At 40.0% G+C, this 20,100-nt stretch overlaps 1 protein-coding gene across 1 annotated transcript in view; it reads right to left on the reverse strand.

The window, feature by feature from the left end:
* Positions 1-1,479: 1,479 nt before the first annotated feature.
* Positions 1,480-20,100, reverse strand: part of LOC145651851 (NACHT, LRR and PYD domains-containing protein 3-like) — a 31,601-nt gene continuing 12,980 nt past the window's right edge. The window contains exons 6-9 of the mRNA XM_081700371.1: positions 15,917-16,087; positions 9,802-9,969; positions 2,222-2,393; positions 1,480-1,506 (exon numbers count right to left, since the gene is read on the reverse strand). Of these exons, the coding sequence (XP_081556497.1) occupies positions 1,480-1,506; positions 2,222-2,393; positions 9,802-9,969; positions 15,917-16,087 (538 nt within the window). The remainder of the gene's footprint in view (positions 1,507-2,221; positions 2,394-9,801; positions 9,970-15,916; positions 16,088-20,100) is intronic.

Raw genomic sequence — 20,100 nt, forward strand, 5'->3', positions numbered from 1 at the left:
CATCAGTGAGGACCTCACCTAGACCTACAACACACACACACACCGCATCAGTGAGGACCTCATCTGGACCTACGACACACCCCACATCAGTAAGGACCTCACCTGGACCTACAACACACCCCACATCAGTGAGGACCTCACCTGGACCTACGACACACCCCACTTCAGTGAGGACCTCAACTGGACCTACAACACACACCCCATCAGTGAGGACCTCATCTGGACCTACAACACACACACCACATAAGTGAGGACCTCACCTGGACCTACAACACACCCCACATCAGTGAGGACCTCACCTGGTCCTACAACACACCCCACATCATTGAGGACCTCACCTGGACCTACAACACACCCCACATCAGTGAGGACCTCACCTGGACCTACAACACACCCCACATCAGTGAGGACCTCACCTAGACCTACAACACACACACACACCGCATCAGTGAGGACCTCATCTGGACCTACGACACACCCCACATCAGTAAGGACCTCACCTGGACCTACAACACACCCCACATCAGTGAGGACCTCACCTGGACCTACGACACACCCCACTTCAGTGAGGACCTCAACTGGACCTACAACACACACCCCATCAGTGAGGACCTCATCTGGACCTACAACACACACAACACATCATTGAGGACCTCACCTGGACCTACAACACACACACCACATCAGTGAGGACCTCACCTGGACCCACAACACACACCCCACATCAGTGAGGACCTCACCTGGACCTACAACACACCCCACATCAGTGAGGACATCACTTGGTCCTACAACACACCCCACATCATTGAGGACCTCACCTGGACCTACAACACACACCACATCAGTGAAGACCTCACCTGGACCCACAACACATACACCACATCAGTGAGGACCTCACCTGGACCTACAACACACACCCCACATCAGTGAGGACCTCACCTGGACCTACAACACACCCCACATCAGTGAGGACATCACCTGGTCCTACAACACACCCCACATCAGTGAGGACATCACCTGGTCCTACAACACACACCACATCAGTGAGGACCTCACCTGGACATACAACATACACAATGCATCATTGAGGACCTCACCTGAACCTACAACACACACCCCACATCAGTGAGGACCTCAACTAGACCTACAACACACACCCCATCAGTGAGGACCTCATCTGGACCTACAACACACACAACACATCATTGAGGACCTCACCTGGACCTACAACACACACCACATCAGTGAAGACCTCACCTGGACCCACAACACATACACCACATCAGTGAGGACCTCACCTAGACCTACAACACACACCCCACATCAGTGAGGACCTCACCTGGACCTACAACAAACACCACATCATAAAGAAATCCCAACAGTATCTGCTGTGTCCTCTGTTTATGTACGATACACAGACCTGCAGGTAAACACTCTCCTGACATCAGAACTCTGAAAATGTTCAGCTCTTGTTCAGTTTTATCGACAACAGGAGGAAACGTGAAACTGAATCACATGAAACACAAATCAAGAACAAGCCAGCCACAACAAGTACTGATATACACAACACACAATGCACCAAACTTCACAGAGAATAACATTATCCACCAAATAATGATCTGTGATTACAAATAACAATACAATAAACTACACACAACCACAATGTTTTCAAAAGGTATGAGATGTACGCAGACAACTGCATTAGCACGGCTATAATAACTACAATAACTATAATAACTACAATAACTATAATAACTACAATAACTAGAACTCTTGGAGTTGTATTCTCTCACTTTACGATCGCTACACACATGAACCGACTCGCTGTTACTGACACCCTGTGGTTCTTAAATTAGTCACAACTAACCTCAAAAAATGGAACAGAGTTTATAAACTCCTGACAGAACAGCATCTGTACTTCCTGAGGAGGCTGAGGAAATGTAGCATGTCAACTAAAACTCAGCAGTTCCTACAGGAGAATGATGGAGAGTGAACTCACCAGCCACCACAGTATGAAATGGGAACTGCACTACTCAGGAATGGAAGACTCAGTTTTCAGTATTTTCTCATTCTCACGCTTTCATAAACACACACAGACACCAACACAGAAACACATAGGCACACACACACACACACACACACACACACACACACACACACATATACACGTAAGCACACACAAACAAACCCACATACGCATGCACACACTAACGTTCCATACCTGAGTGTCCAGTCTGCAGTGGGGATCCTCCAGTCTAGCAGAGAGCAGCTTCACTCCTGACTCTCCTGGGTGGTTGTACGTCAGGTCTAGTTCTTTCAGGTGGGAGGGGTTTGACCTCAGAGCTGAAGCCAGAGAAGAACAGCCTTCCTCTGTGACCAAACAACCAGACAGTCTGCAGAAAGGAGGGAAACAGGTAGAGAGACAGAGAGTGAGATGCACTTCCAGAGCAGCCTGCATGGGGCAGCTAGAGAGGCTGCTAACTGTAGTTGGAGGTTCCTCCACTCTCATCTCTCTCTGGCGTCCTCCATGGCAGATGGTTTTATTCACTCCTCTCCAGATCGCTGCTGTCTGTGTTTATTTTAGCTCTTATTTTTATGCAGCCCTTCAGAACTCTAGTGCACTATTAACCTACATCAGAAGAACTCTAAAGCTGGACTTACACTGTGTGATTTCAGTGGTCTTATAAGACTGTTACATGTCAGACTGTATGAGATGATGCCAGTAAAATCTTGGCAGAATTCTACATCTGGCTGTGATAACAGGAGTAAAAACTGTCACATTTCTGGACCTGTGACTCAGAGATAAAGTCTAAGAATCCTAAGCGATGCATACGTTTTTTGGAAGTTGCAAAGCTGATGCCAGACTTTCACAAGTGTTTTCCTCAAGATTACAGATAGCTAGACTGCAAGTAGATACAACAGACCTTACAATATACCCTACAGTAGATAGAACAGACCTTACAATATACACTACAGCAGATACAACAGATATCACAATATACACTACAGCAGATACAACAGATATCACAATATACCCTACAGTAGATACAACAGACAATACAATATACCCTACAGTAGATACAACAGATATCACAATATACCCTACAGTAGATACAACAGATATCACAATATACCCTACAGTAGATACAACAGATATCACAATATACCCTACAGTAGATACAACAGACATTACAATATACCCTACAGTAAAAACAACAGATATCACAATGTACTCTACAGTAGATACAATATTACAATATACCCTACAGTAGATACAACAGATATCACAACATACTCCATAGTATATAGTATAGTGGAATTATTTTGTCATTATGGGAATATCTCTGAGAAATAGATATCCAAAATCAGCATATTGTAAATGAGTACATGAATTCCCCTAATGGTAGTATGACTTTAATATGGGATTATTAAACTTCCGCATGCTGTCTGGACAGCAGAGTCCCTCGCAGTCTTCAAACACAGACTGAAGACCCATCTGTTTGTGGAATATATAAATGACCACTGATCCTGCTCCTATGTTGACTAACTGAAACTCTAGTACTTCTTGTAGGGTGTTTATTACTCTGAGGATGACTGCTCCTATGTTGACTAACTCTAGTACTTATTGTTTACTACCCTGACTGCTCCTATGTTGACTAACTCTAGTACTTGTTTATTACTCTTATGTTGACTGCTCCTATGTTGACTAACTCTAGTACTTATTGTTTATTGCACTGATTGTCTGTTATAGAGCTTAAATGTATTTTGTACTTCTAGACATTAGCACTGATCCCTGTATTTCAACAGTATTCTAGTTCATTGGTATCTTGCACTCTAACCTACTTTACTGGCTAGGATCTGTTCTATGAGGAAATGACAAAGCACTTTTCTAAGTCATTCTGGATAAGAGCATCTGCCAAATGCTGTAAAAGTAAATATAAATGTACTCTTATGTGGTCATGGAACTGTCTTGGCTTTATGGGACATTTCTGAGAAATAGATATCCAAAATCAACCTGAATGAAATGAGTACATGAATTCACCCAAAGGTATTATTATTTTAATAGGAGTTTATGAAAAATAGTAGAGTGAAATCTGTCCAAACTTACTCTGCTGATACTCTGCAAATTCAGTCTATACAAAATGAGTGCATTATTTCGCCTAAAGGTAGTTTGACTTTAATATGGATTTATGAAGACATTGTACAGTGAGTGTCCAAACTTACTCTGCTAATAGTCAAGGCCTTCTACTCACATGTGGTAGTGGAACTGTTTTTGCATTTTGTTAAAATTCAGAAAAATATGTAAAACTTCAATATAGATTTATTAATGATCTGGTGATGGCCAAGGGCCACCATTCAACTGGCAGTGGAATATTTCAGCCCTGGAGTTCCCCTGCCCTGCACATTTGCCACATTTCACTAGTGATAACCTCTGTTTCAGCTGGCAGTCAAGATCTATAATAACCTTCTGAGAAACATTATGTAGAAAAAGCATTTTCCACAATGCTTATTAAGCTGTGTAAATTTATTACCAATTGTGTTTAATCTAATTACGCAATTAAACTAGTTCAATCAAGTAAACTGTATTTTGTACTTTTAAATGTAGTAAACGTGCATGTCCATCAAAGCTCTTAAAAATACGCAAATCTGTTTCTTTGCTTAGGAAGAGTTAGATTGCGGTGAGCAGCGAAATACCGTAAAATCGCGCATATAGCCGCAATGAATTTAAACCGCGGATGACTTGACCGTGAATCGCTAAAGCGCGGATAGCGTGATCGCGGTTGTAACCTAGTGACCACCTGTAACCTAGTAACCACCTGTAACCTAGCTACAAGGTTTAAATGTGTTTAAACTGATGTAGGGGACCTGACTGATTAATACACAGCTGTACTTCATGAACACCAGATGTTATAAATCACATCCCCGTCAAATCTCCCGTCACACCCTCACCCTCCTCCCTCAGCTACGGGAAGATCTAACCGCATTTCTCCTAAAGACTGTAACTTGATTGTTGCAAAAACAAGAAGTCCAATCTTGCTTATTGACGGTTTGGTCAAATTGTTGAGACTGTTAGCTGGTTAGATATCTGTGCTGAACAGTAAACAACTAAACAAATCAACATAGCTAGACTTTCTTTGCTAACATTACCTAGTTAGCTGTTAGCCATGAATGACGATCAGAGATTGAGTGAAAAACTCATACAAGCTTTGTCTGTCTGTCTTAGTCCATCTACTTTTACTTTTTGTCTGTCCCTTTCTGGAATTTTCCTTTTCTCTTGGAAATCACCATAGCAGCAAATATCCTCCAATTCCAGTTTGAGATTTTCTGTCATTTTCATGATCCACTACAGTTCTCTTCACCTCAGTAAGTTAAAATAGCTCCTCTGTTGCTAATGGCCACTGGAATGACGTCATTCAATATTCTGCTGCCCCGGCCGTCCTCCCACATATGTGATTGGATAAAATTACTGTCACTCAAATTGAGAAACTTGTCTCTCATGTTCCTGTTACTGCTAGATACAAGTGCTTCTGGGATATTCATGTTATTACTACCTTTTTTTTTTTTTTTTTTCAAATGGTACAATTTAAAACATTTGTGGAGTGTTTTTATTGTACCTTCTGACATTGTTTAATAGGTCAACATCGACTTCCTAAAAACACAAGGGCAACAATCACAAGGTTATTACTGTATTTCTAGACCAAACTGTTTTCTGCTGTTTCGTGTGCTCCCAGTTTTAGTTGAGAAAAATATTAGGAATATTATCTTCACTACATATAATGGTGTTATACTGTTTCTGACCATTCTGGTGCCCTACACACACCCAAACACACCCTGCTGCTACCACACTACAGTTACAGTGAAACTACAAACACTCCATAACTGCAGCCTGATAAGATTTAATAGACAGACTGAACACAGGCATGCTAATAGAACACAGATTTGTACCTTCAGTTTCCAGAGTTGGCTCTGTCCTAGAACAACTCCCTCAGGTCATTGTGCCAGTGTTGGGTAGTGTAGACTATTGTGTGGCTGCGTGTATCAACATAAAATATCGTGGGTGTAGAAGATTACTGTACATTCACTGAGTGGATTTGAACTTGTTACATCTACTACTGTATTTTCTTTTGCCTCTTCTGGTTTATGTTTAATGAAGACAGGTTTGGGGTGGAGCATGTGTTGGGTTTGGTTTTTATTCTGGCTTATACTCCCCATAGAGACAGATGGCATGTTTGTAGATCTCTATTCCTTTTTTGTAATAATGGTTTGTGCTCAGAATAAAGTGTCTGTTGTGGTCTCTCCACCTACACTGGCACATAACAGAGATGTATAAAGGTTGGTATCTCTCTCTAATCATCTGCAGCTGAAATAACCACCAACTGAAGATGGCTGCCTCCAACACTCCTTTACCATTTATCAAACACTGTAAGATAAAACTGATGATTTTCTTCATAATTTGTGAACCCTAAAGATGGCCATGTTACTATATTGTGTGGGATGTAGCCTGGACACATATTAATGTGCAACATATTAAAACTGTAGAATAACCATTGTATTAGAGTGTTGCTATGAACAATGCATTAAATAAGAGTTTTACATATTTTTTCCTTTTTTTTTTTTTTAACAGAACAGTGCCTTGACTCTCCCACTATTTGTATTTTATATCTTTTCCCTGCAAAACACCTTCACTATTGTTTTTGAACTTCTGAGCCCTCCAGACATCTTGTGGTTTTAAGTATTTTCTGTGGTCAGTGTTTGTTCTCCTGTATGGAGGAAGCAGAAAGACAAGGAGCACAGCAAGGGGTCCAGTGAGGAGCACATTCTATCAGTGGTGGTCACACACAGATAATAGTTCTGCCTCTCTAACACACACAAATAGATCTGTCTGTTTCTCTCTATTTCACACACACACACACACACACACACACACACACAACTCACAGATAATAGTTCTGTCTCACACTTACAAATAATAGATCTGTCTCTCTCTCTCTATTTCTCTCTCATACACACACATACAGATAATAGTTGTGTTTCTCTCTCTCTCTTTCACACACAAACACACACAAATAATAGATCTGTCTGTCTCTCTCTCTCACTGTCTCTCGCTCTCTATTTCAGACACACACACAGATAATAGTTCTCTTTCTCTCTCAAACACGTAGATAGCAGTTCTGTCTCTCACCCAAACACAGATAAAAGTTCTCTCTCTCTCCCCCTCTCTCTCACACACACACACAAATAATAGTTCTGTCTCTCCCTCACACACACACACAAACACACACGTTTCAATCGAGGTGAAGCATTATAAACAGTAAATGAAACATACTTGTGTCAATCTGTGTAATAAATAAGATTTCAAATGGTAGTCATATTAGCTCTGAACTAAACAGTGTGAGGTCTGGTTTACTGTGTATAAACAGTAGTCATATTGGCTCTGAACTAAACAATGTGAGGTCTGGTTTACTGTGTATAAACAGTAATTATATTGGCCCTGAACTAAACAGTGTGAGGTCTGGTTTACTGTGTATATACAGTAGTCATATTGGCCCTGAACTAAACAGTACAAGGTCTGGTTTACTGTGTATATACAGTAGTCATATTGGCACTGAACTAAACAGTGTGAGGTCTGGTTTACTGTGTATAAACAGTAGTCATATTGGCTCTGAACTAAACAGTGCGAGGTCTGGTTTACTGTGTATGAACAGTAATTATATTGGCCCTGAACTAAACAGTGTGAGGTCTGGTTTACTGTGTATAAACAGTAGTCATATTGGCCCTGAACTAAACAGTGTGAGGTCTGGTTTACTGTGTATAAACAGTAGTCATATTGGCTCTGAACTAAACAGTGTGAGGTCTGGTTTACTGGCTGGGAAATAATTTTAGCACCAAATGTCCAGTTGAGGCCTGCAGAACATATTTATTGGGGAGACAGATGTGACCAGTGAACATCTTGTGGTGACACACTAAAATGGCCTTCAGGGTACACAAGTTAATACAGTGGTAAAACCACTATTATAGTGTGTAATAAACTACATACTGTTTAATTCTTTATCAGATTATGATATTCACATGAGGTCACTCAGGGAATCATTAATTAACCCATAAGATTACAATTTCAGTGAATCATCACCAGTAAATCAAGGGTGTGGGTAACATAAACATAAATATTATTACCTGAGAAAGGTTTCATTTCTGTACAGCACTTAATATTTTATATAACTTACAAGTATCTTCCATTCTTTGATTCATCCCCTCAAAAAAGGTTGTATTTCAAGATTCCAAAAATTCTGTGTGTGGTTATAATTCTACATTTAGTTATAATTCTACAAGTGGTTATATTTCTGTGTGTGGTTATATTTCTACATGTAGTTATATTGCTACATTTGGTTAGAATTCTACATGTAATTATAATTCTGTGTGTGGTTATATTTCTACGTGTGGTTATTATTCTCAGTGTATCTGAATTATGTAGTATCAAATGATGAATTATGGGTGCAGAAATGTCTGATCTAAAGTTCTGACGTAATACAAAACACCACACATGCTATGCACCACACACACACACACACACACACACACTTCACTCCTTCTCTCCTCCTAATCTCCTGATTATTGATTACTGTGTCTTGTTTGTCTTTCTTTCTCTCTTGTAATTAAGTCCACAGGTTCACTCGTCCAGTGCTGAACATTGTTCCTCACTACTGTGTTCAGATGTCCTGAGTTTACTATCAGCTGTCTGCTCAGTTTCTCTCTCTGCTGACTCAACGTCTTCTACCATCACTGTTCTATTTTAGTTTGATGTCTCTGGCTTGATGAAAAAATTAGCAGCCAACATTCACTCCTAAGTCAAGCTAATATGATGTTAGCATGAGGTATCTAGGTGTAGTAACCAACAATGTACTGTAACTTGGCAAGCTTAAGGTTACTAATATTAGCCAGCTATATGTTTCATAAAAACACCCGTGGGGAGAGATCACAGGTTTATCTTAAGGAATAACCAATAAACTTTTCAGTTCTATTGAATGAATATTAACTTGTTGCGTTCTTTCCTCCAGCACGGCTGTCAGTTCAGCTCATCTCAACATGTGTTGAACACACGGTGTAAATCATAATGAGAACAGGGTCTCCCACCCATAAACGCAAGGGAATCGTGTGTGATTGTAAAAGTGTCCTGTAATGTGTCAAGAACCTCAATGGTTCAGCTTTAAATGTTTTAATTAAGATTTTAAGGGCTTTTATTTGCAGAGAGATTAGAATGACTGATGTTTACAGTGTTTTCATACATAAACTACATAAAATCACTCAGTGAAAATCTTACATTAGAACACTTCATTTTACAACACAACTGTTGGAGTTTCTGAATATGTACATCCTGTAAGACATTTTGCAAAATTTCTGCTCTCAGTTGACCAAAAATGCAGCTTGTGGACAAAATGCCAAAGTGCCTAGTTGAAGCAGCATTGTAATAAATACACCTGTACACGTGGACAAGGACTCATCTGTGTCTCTTCTTTACAATGTTATATTTCTCTTCTAGACTTGAAAATCTGCTCATGCATCACAAATATAACTCTTTGGCTCCACAGTGTGGTCATTTAATGAAATGCAGTGAGGTTTCAACAGAAAATTATATTTAGAAATATTTAAAGAAGAGAACTTTATAATATAATATAAAAGTGTAAATTTCCTTGCATTGCCTTGCCTGGCAATGTTTGTTTAATACTGTACTATAATGGAGTTGACACTGACCTTTTTAAAATGGCTCTTTATTTACATTCAAAAATAGTCACAGAAACTCACCTGAGAATCTCCAGTTTACAGTGTGAACTCTTCAGTCCAGCACAGAGCTGCTCCACTCCTGAATTCTGCAGGTCATTATTATTCATCTCCAGCTCTCTCAGTGAGTTTTCTGTTTGTAGAAATGTGAGAGATTTGCAAGACTCTTCATTGAGACCACAGCCAGATAGTCTGTAAAAGAGTAAATACAGTAAATAATGTAGTTCAGTTAGAGGATGATGAATTAAAAGATCTGAACTGCTAATAAAAATTTAAAGAAGAGCTTGAAAGGTCTGGAACACACTGATACATTTTCAGCCTTTTAATTTCACAAACACAGCAACATTTCAACATTATCGTGTCTTCATCAAAGACAAAATGGACAAAGACATGACAAATAACATTCATTAGCAACCTAAGACAGGTGACCAAATAATGGATGGTTGGTTCATAAGTCAGTGAATGGCAGTTACCATAATCAGAGTCCAAATATCAAAATATCCCACCCCTAACACCATAACAGGAAACAGAACAACATAGATCTCATTCAATGTTTCATAAATACAAATACACTAATATATAAACAGAAAATATTGTTGGAAGACAGGCAGAGTAGTGATTATGGAGGAATAAATACTGCAGTAGTGATTATGGAGAAATGAACACTGCAGTATTGATTATGGAGGAATAAACACTGCAGTAGTGATTATGGAGGAATAAACACTGCAGTATTGATTATAGAGGAAGAAACACTGAAGTACTGATTATGGAGGAATAAACACTGCAGTATAGATTGGACAGAATGCAGACAGCATAATCTTTTACTAGTGTTTACATTCCTGTGCTCACACTATGAGTCACTGATCATGAAACATTCTCCTCTGCTTTTCCCAGTGAGGTCCTGAGTTCTGCCTGTGTAGTGCACCAAGAATCCTGGAGGCTTAATAGCTGAGTCAGGGATCCCGTCAGTCAGTCAGTCAGGCTGCTCTATCTCTTCCTCGCTCTCTTTCACACACACACACACACACACACACACACACACACACACACACACACACACACAATACTTCTGTTTCTCTCTCTCACATACACAAAATAGATATTTCTGTCTCTTACTCTCACACACACACTGATAATAGTTCTGTCTGTCTGTCTCTCTCTCTCTCTCTCTCTCTCTCTCTCTCTCTCTCTCTCTCTCTCTCTCTCATAGAGACACAGATAATAGTTCTGTCTTTCTCTTTCTCACACACACATAAATAATAGTTCTCTCTCTCTCTCTATTTGACACACACACACAATACTTCTATCTCTCTAATTCACACATACATGATAACAGTTTCTCTCTGTTTCTCTCTCTCTCTCTCTGTCTCTCTGATGCACACACACACACCTAATAGTTCTGTCTTTCTCTCTCTCTCTCTCTCTCTCATACACACACAGACACACACACACACACAGACAATAGTTCTGTCTCTCTCACACACAAAAATAATAGTACTGTCTGTCTGTCTCTCTCTCTCTCTCTCTCACACACACACACACACACAGACACAGATAATAGTTCTGTCTCTCTCTCGCACACACACACACACACACACCCACACACACACACACACAGATAAGAGAAAGTATTGTCATGTTTAACTATCAAGTTTAACTTGCGCTCTTAAGATTCTTACAAGTACAGGGGTTTTAAAATGTGATAAACCAAAGTAAATTAGTAAAGAGATAAAAAACAACAACTCAACTTTCAAGTAAGAAACAAGAGAACAACAATTTTAATGACATTTCCCAACAACACAAGAAACCATCTAAACACAGAGCAGCTAACAGGAGTGGAACAGTAGCCTCTTGCAGCTAAGGACAAAACTAAGGATAAAGCCAAGGAAGTCAGGGAAAATTACATGAAACATAAAAGGATAATTTACATTTACATACAGAATACAGTGAACCAAACCACCATCACCAGTCTCCTGTTATATACAGAATACAGTGAACAAAACCACCATCACCAGTCTCCTGTTATATACACAATACTGTGGAGCCTGGCACAGAGCTGTCTGTGCCATAACAAGCCACATATAAAAAGGGGCATATGTAATGGAAGACAGATGGTCATTGAAGATGAAGATGAGGATAACACCACATTTATCACAATGGCACCATCATGTTTCAAGGCAATGAGGCCTCTGCTCTGTTTAGGAAAACGTTACCTTTATCAGAGCAGCAGCAGAAACTGAGAAAGTAACTGAGGAGGAGGAGACTAGTAGCCACGTAGCCCAGGGTTCAGGGGAGGGATGGGAAAACACCTCACAGACCAGCACAACACAGGCTAGACCAGCACAACACAAGCTAGACCAGCACAACACAGGACAGACCAGCACAACACAGGGTAGACCAGCACAACACAGGATAAACCAGCACAACGCAGGCCAGACCAGCACAACACAGGCCAAACCAGCACAACACAGACAAATGGAGATCATGGTATTCCAGCAAAGAGAAAGTCTTTCTCTCCAGGAAGTTGAGACAATAGAATTCAAATTCTTCTTCTGTCCAACTTACCATCCAACGAACCCTCCCAGCATCTCAAAGATCAGCTGGACCAGTTAAAAACTCACTGCTGGAACTGAGAGGAGAAGTGTTGGCGCTCCAGAAGGACAGAGAGGCTCTCAGGAGGGAGCTCAGTGCAGTCAGAGAGGAACTACAGCTCAGGGACAGTACCATGATTACCCTGAAGGAGGAGCTACAGAGACTGAAAGAGAGGAGCTACAGCTCAGGGACAGTACCATGGTCACCCTGAAGGAGGAGCTACAGAAACTAAAAGAGAGGAACTACAGCTCAGGGACAGTACCATGGTCACCCTGAAGGAGGAGCTACAGAGATTAAAAGCCAACCAGCAGACCTCTGATTCTGCAGAGCAACACTAAATCAACTCTGAACCACAGACTGCCATAATGAGCCCCATCCGGTCCATCCACACTGAGTCAGATAAAAAAACCTAATACAAATATTCCTCCAGATGCAGGCATAGTCATTTTAATTGATTTTAATGGAAAATTCTTAAACGAGGAACAGCTTTTCCCAGGATCTAAAGTTGCAAAAGTTTGGTGTTCCCGAACCAGCAATGCCCTCCAGCTTCTTACACATACCATCTCAGGTAATCCAAGCCACCTCATTATCCAGAATGACTTGAGGGCAAAGCAAGAGTGTAGCAGAGTGTGTAAGAAGAGTAGCACAGACCTCCACAGAGACCTTCCCCTCCTCCAAAATCACCACCTCTACCATCCTGCCCAGTATAGACTTCCATCCAGCTACAATCCACAGGATAAACGCAGAGATCTCCTGTGGATATGCACTGTTGGCTAATGTGCACCTGACACACCACTCCAACCTCAGCATCCACAGCCTTCATGACCACATCCACTTGCTCAAGGACACTGTGAGCATCTCTGCCAGCTGCCCAGCACAAAGTCCACAGTAAAGTACACCTGCCATCAACACCCACCCCCAAAACACAGCCCAAACAGCAGACCTACGCCTCTGTAGTACAAACTCCACCCTCCACAAACACTACAGAGATGGAGAGATCAAATGGATGCTCACCCTCATATGCAACAGACTGCTGAGCTAAGATCACATACATATATATGTGTGTGTGTGTGTGTGTGTGTGTGTATATATATATATATATATATATATATATATATATATATGGACACTGGTCTATATACTATTAGGCTAGCACTACTCATTAGCTAGCACTACTATTAACAACATCCTGCTTATTCTGTATCAAATGGATTCAAATACATATGAAGGAATCAACATTAGCCACGGTGGCTAATCACTGATTACTATGTTACTATCCACATAATCTTCCAGAAGGTTTAATTGAAGTGATTCACCATTTACCCAAGACTTTTATCTAAACATTTATTTAGCTAAATTAAAGCTAACAAATAACTAGAATCACAGATACTTATACTAATGTTTATGGGGAACTGGATACCAATTCTTTTAATAAGCAAATCAAATTCTCAGAGAATGAATCAACTTTTCAATCTACCTGACACAAAATATCGGATGTGAACACAAATACACCCAAATACATACATAGCCCAGAGAATATTTAACAATCACACACAACGCACATTTTTATACAGTTTTCAGAAGTGATTATGTAATCACCCCACCTTCTTTACATACTAGTGTTTGAAATCTCTACCACTATGCTCAAACATACATTATTCAATATATGCAAATTGAGATTCATCATTATGCAAATTAAACTTGACACCATTATATCCCATTGGAAGATTTTCATTTTTTTTAAATAAAGATGATCTCAACTCACACCACCAAACACCTGCAAGATGATATTGCAGGTTAGTATCACTCTGGCTTTGTGGTAAGATAATGAACCTTGCTTAGATACAGAACTCTCAGAGAGGCTTTCAAGTCTTTTAAAAACAGAGATCTTTCCCAATACTAATGAAACTATTTCTTATGGGAACAGATCAGAGTAATCTGCCTTGTACAGAAGCATTGAAACCACCTGTTTCAGAGCCTCTGTTCTGCACGTACAGACTCAAAAAGGCCTCTGACCTTAAGATACCCCATAACATTTTTATATAAATGATTTATTACTTTATTTATACAATTATCCAGTTCTGCTGCCATTATCTCCAAAGGTAAGGTGTGTTATTTATTCCTTTTTTTAAGACAGTGATCTCATTCAAACCACCTGGTGTTCATCACAATAAAACTGTTTCTTTCGGTCCATCTCGTGATGTCCTGGCCTTAGTCCAACACCTGACACAGAGGCCTTCAGAGGCCTTACACTGAAGCCTGCAGAAACCTTTTCTCTACATAATCCAGTTTACTTTACACTTATTCTTCTGTTTACACTATCACTAAGTGCAAAACTTTATTACATTTCTGACTTTATTATATTATTGGTAAGTTATTACACACATTTGGTCCATTGTGCTCTGGAGCCATGTATGTGAGCGGCTAAGAGCGCTAAAAGAGCGCTCACAGCTACAGCTGTTCACTGTGGTTAGAGGAGCCTGCACAGTCTGTCTCAAAGATGGGAACAATAGAGCATCCAGCAGTTTCTACACCGCTTGAGTGTCTGGAATTATCTAAATCTCAGCTGTGCTGGGTGTCACACTTTCTCCATATAGACAGTCCACAACAAAGCCTTCCATTACTTTGGGCTGCTTTCTTCTTGGTTCAGATGTATCATCTATGTGGTTTTCCTTGAAGAACACCATAGCTCTCCTATAACGTTCTTCATGCTTGATGACCAATTAACGAGGGCCGGAAAATTGGAAATAACAGAGCCTCTGTGCTCTACAGACATTATAGCACACATACCAGATTCTTTTAGTTCTGCTACTATATACTCAGTGACCTCTGGAGAACAACAGTAGATCATTTCATTCTGTGATCCAATGGAACAGGAAGTAGTTTCTGAGGGCATACACACACAGCACCAGACATACATACACAGAGCAGCAACCATCACTGGACATACATGCACAAAGAGCACCAACCATCAGGGGATATACACACACAGAGCACCACCCAACACTATACAAACATACATTCAAAGAGGACAATTTAGAATATCCAATCAACCTAACTTCCATGTTTATGGACTGGGAGAGGAAACCAGAGATCCTGAAGGAAACCTACACAGATAGGGACTGGAACCCAAGACCCTAGTGCTGAGAGAAACAGGGAAACTCAACTCAAATAGGGACTTAAACCCAAGAACCAAGTGCAGACAGAAACTTCACAGAGGGAGGGACTCGAACCCAAGACCCTAATGCTTCTTCTTATTATTATTCTTATTATTTCTTTATTTTTTACTACTAGTTGTGTAAATCTGATCATGCAGTAAAATGTAACTCTTTGTGGTCACAGTGTGGTCATTTAATGAAATGCAGCTAGTTTCACCAGAAATGTATTGTCTGGATCTATATATCTTTGTCCTGCAGTGCCTTATTTTAACTCTGTTAATGTTGCACTACAAGGCAGTTTTGTAATTTCTTTAAAGAAGAGGACAATCACATTTGATAAATTGTGCACCATAATGGTTCCATTTGAGAATTAATTAACAGAAACTCACCTGAGAATCTCCAGTTTACAGTGTGAACTCTTCAGTCCAGCACAGAGCTGCTCCATTCCTGAATTCTGCAGGTCATTATTATTCATCTCCAGCTCTCTCAGTGTGTTTTCTGTTTGTAGAACTGATGTGAGAGATTTGCAAGACCCTTCAGTGAGATCACAGCGAGATAGTCTGCAAAGCAATACATACAGTACAAAATGCAGTTCAATCAGAGGATCTACAGACAACACAAAAAGAGTTTATGATAATGAAAAGATATTACTAATTGTATGTGTGTGTGTGTGTGTGTGTGTATGTGTGTGTGTGTGTGTGTGTGTGTGTGTGCATGCACAAAATATGAGACACAGGTCATGAATGAAGTCCATGTATTTCTCTTCAAACAGAATGGTGCCACTTGATGGAAGAGCTGTCATGATGGTGGCATCACCTGTGTGATGCCATTTCCTGTTTTTGAAATTCCTTCACATGAATAACAGTTTAGGCATTCCAATCTTTACTATTGTCCTATTGTTTCTTCATTTTCTGCAACTGCATACAATTCTGATATCAACAATGTCTACAAGTCACAGGAGACTACTCGACCATTCAAAACTTGCTGATGCAGACAACTAACCAAAGCTAAGTGTCTACTAGCTATCTAGTATTTGTATTTCACCATGACTTCAGTCATTTGTTGCTTGTGTTGAGTGCAGCATGTTTAGATTAATCATTACTGATAAATGTATCTATGAGAAGTACAGATTAATCATTAGTAAATAATCTACACTTCTCACAGTTACTTTTATCATTAATCATTAATGATAAACATATCTCTGGCTACAGAAGACTCTCAGCTTCAGTATGTAAACTACAGAGCTCTGGTTATACGAAAATAAGGTAATAAAATGTGTTGGGGTAAAGGCCAATCATTATTCTGTATTTTCATGAGGTGATCTGTGATCTAATTATAATAGCCTTTAAAGCTCTCTGTAGCAGGTGCAGAGAGGTGCAAGACTGTCTGAAAGCATGAATAATGTTTCTGGGGTATCTTAAGGTCAGAGACCTTTTGGGACTCTAAGTGCAGAACTGAGGCTCTGATACAGGCTTCTGTACAAGTCTAAGGCAGATTACTCTGAACTGTTCCCAGGAGAAATAACTTCATTAGTGTTGAAAAAGATCTCTGTTTTTAAAAGCCTCTTTGAGAGTTCTGTGGCTAAGTAAGGTTCATTATCTTACCACAAGGGCAGAGTGATACGGAAAATGGTGAGAAAAAAGTGCTGAAGAGATAAATGTTAAATGTTGTATGTTCCAGTTGTTTTTGTTTACATGTGGCCACAATAAGTGAAGTAAAGAAAATATGCAGAGAAGAAAAAGAATAAAGAAGAAGATGGAATAAAAGAAAGAATAAAAGAGAAGAAAGAATAAAAGAGAAGAAAGAGAAGAAAAGAGAAGAAAGAGAATAATAGTAGAGCTAAAACAGCACTAAGAGATAAATGTTCAATGTTTTGTCTGTAAAAACGGTTTGTCTTGATGTGGCTATCGTGAGTTAATTGATTACAAACAATATACGACATACCAGCATAACAGTTTTTTTTCAGGTTATAATTAAGATTATTGTGGTATGGTTGTATAGGACGGAGGTCACTCATTTTAATCACTAAAGGAAGTGAATGGATACGCAGACAGATCTGTTTAAACGTGATTAATATCATCTAATTATAAAATGCATACACGCAAAATATATTAATGAGGTTTTAGTAATAAATACAATAAAGTAACGGATGGAGGTACAGTATATAAAACCGGTGACAGTTACAGCAGTAGAGAGTGTACATATTACGGACACATTAAAATAGTAGCAGTAAGAGAAGGTGGGATTCAAGTATTACAGGATAAGAATATAAACAATGTGAGTGGCAATTAATAGAATTTTGGAATAGTGTAAATTTTTTATTTACTCAAATAAGTAATGGTTAAGTCAACATATTAATAATTGATGGAATTCAGCGAAGCAAATTAGAAAATAATCATATGGATAGCGATTTGTTAAGTGAGACGCAGGGAGCACGAACACATTTTTGACTTGAGAAAATATATAGAAACTGTAGGTGTGGAGTGTTGGCAGTGGCTAGAGTCAATAAATCTTAAATTGTATCAGCTGACTGTTTTAATTTAGATGAAGCTGAGGCTGCATTTCCTCATCTTAGCTTAAGGGAAAGAGTAAGGAGGATGTGGAAGAGAATCTGTTGGCTGAAGTGCTTAATTTATTGTTGTCTATCCAAGTGCCTATAAGAGCAACAGTTGGATTGGAGCACTTACTGTGGGGACCGTTTGAACCACTAACATTGATGATGGGAGGCAGCGAAAAGGGTTAAAGATTTTTGTAATGACAGACACGAGGAACAGATGATTATGGCCTTCAGTAGCTCAGAAACTCCACCACACTTTCTGCTCTGCTGTGTACTGTGTGCTGTCTCTCTGTTACTGCTGCTCTGTTGTGTGCTGTGTATTGTCTCTCTGTTACTGCTGCTCTGCTGTGTCTTGTCTCTCTGTTACTGCTGCTCTGCTGTGTGCTGTCTCTCTGTTACTGCTGCTCTGTTGTGTGCTGTGTATTGTCTCTCTGTTACTGCTGCTCTGCTGTGTCTTGTCTCTCTGTTACTGCTGCTCTGCTGTGTACTGTCTCTCTGTTACTGCTGCTCTGTTGTGTGCTGTGTATTGTCTCTCTGTTACTGCTGCTCTGCTGTGTGCTGTCTCTCTGTTACTGCTGCTCTGCTGTGTGCTGTGTACTGTCTCTCTGTTACTGCTGCTCTGCTGTGTGCTGTGTACTGTCTCTCTGTTACTGCTGCTCTGTTGTGTGCTGTGTACTGTCTGTCTGTTACTGCTGCTCTGTTGTGTGCTGTGTACTGTCTGTTTGTTGCTGCTGCTCTGCTGTGTTCAATGTTTTGCTTGGTACATGTTCAAGTCATTTGGTATGTTTGGTTCATGTTGTTCATTGCCTTATCTTTTGCAATCTTTGTTAGCCTGGTTCTTTACATTGATAATTCTCTACCTGGTTAGTGTTTCTTTATGCTTTATCTAATAATAATTCTTCTGTACTTCAACAATTCCTCACCTCATTTCAGGCTAAACTGTACTACTACATGGTGTTTGGACTGATAAATAGACTTGTACTGGGTAAGTAAATACTAAACTTTACTACTACACGGTGACTGGAATGATAAATAGACTTGTACTTGCTGAAATAAATTCAAAATGTTTACCACTGGTGTGTTGTTTGCAGTGTTTTTTGTTTTCACTTTAAGCTACATGTGCTGCTAGGCTGTTACTAGAGTTTATTTGTCTGATACATTTAGTTCTTTCACAATGAAGAACTCCAGACACCTGCCCCATCTCACCTGTCCCATCTCACCTGTCTTATCTCACCTGTCTTATCTCACCTGTCTTATCTCACCTGTTCCATCTCACCTGTCTTATCTCACCTGTTCCATCTCACCTGTCTCATCTCACCTGTCTTATCTCACCTGTTCCATCTCACCTGTCTTATCTCACCTGTCCCATCTCACCTGTCTCATCTCACCTGTCTTATCTCACCTGTTCCATCTCACCTGTCTTATCTCACCTGTCTCGTAAATTATTTGATCTCATAACCTACAGTAAATTTAAGTACATGCGCAATTTCTTGTCCCACTCTAGTGCAGCCAGTTTACACACAGCTACTCTGTCAGAACCACAGACCCCTGGGTTACTGCACTGGGTGCAGGGGAAGGGGAGGAGGTTAAGACAGGACAGAGCACCACCCATCACTGGACATACATACCGAGCACCAACCATCACTGGACATACATACCGAGCACCAACCATCACTGGACATACACACACATAGAGCACCAACCATCACTGGACATACATAAACATAGAGCACCAACCATCACTGGACATACATACACATAGAGCACCAACCATCACTGGACATACATGCACATAGAGCACCAACCATCACTAGACATACACACATAAACAGAGCACCAACTATAGCTGTACATACATGCACACAGAGCACCAACCATCACTGGACATACATGCACACACACATACACACACACACACACACACACACACACAATGTATATATATATTCTCTGTCTCTGTTAAAAAAAATACAGAGCTCCTTGCTGAACACTCCTGTGTCTTGACTGAATGTGGCT

The sequence above is a fragment of the Electrophorus electricus genome, chromosome 1, assembly GCF_041902795.1.
Source record: "Electrophorus electricus isolate QZ-2024a chromosome 1, ASM4190279v1, whole genome shotgun sequence".
Lineage (NCBI taxonomy): Eukaryota > Metazoa > Chordata > Actinopteri > Gymnotiformes > Gymnotidae > Electrophorus > Electrophorus electricus.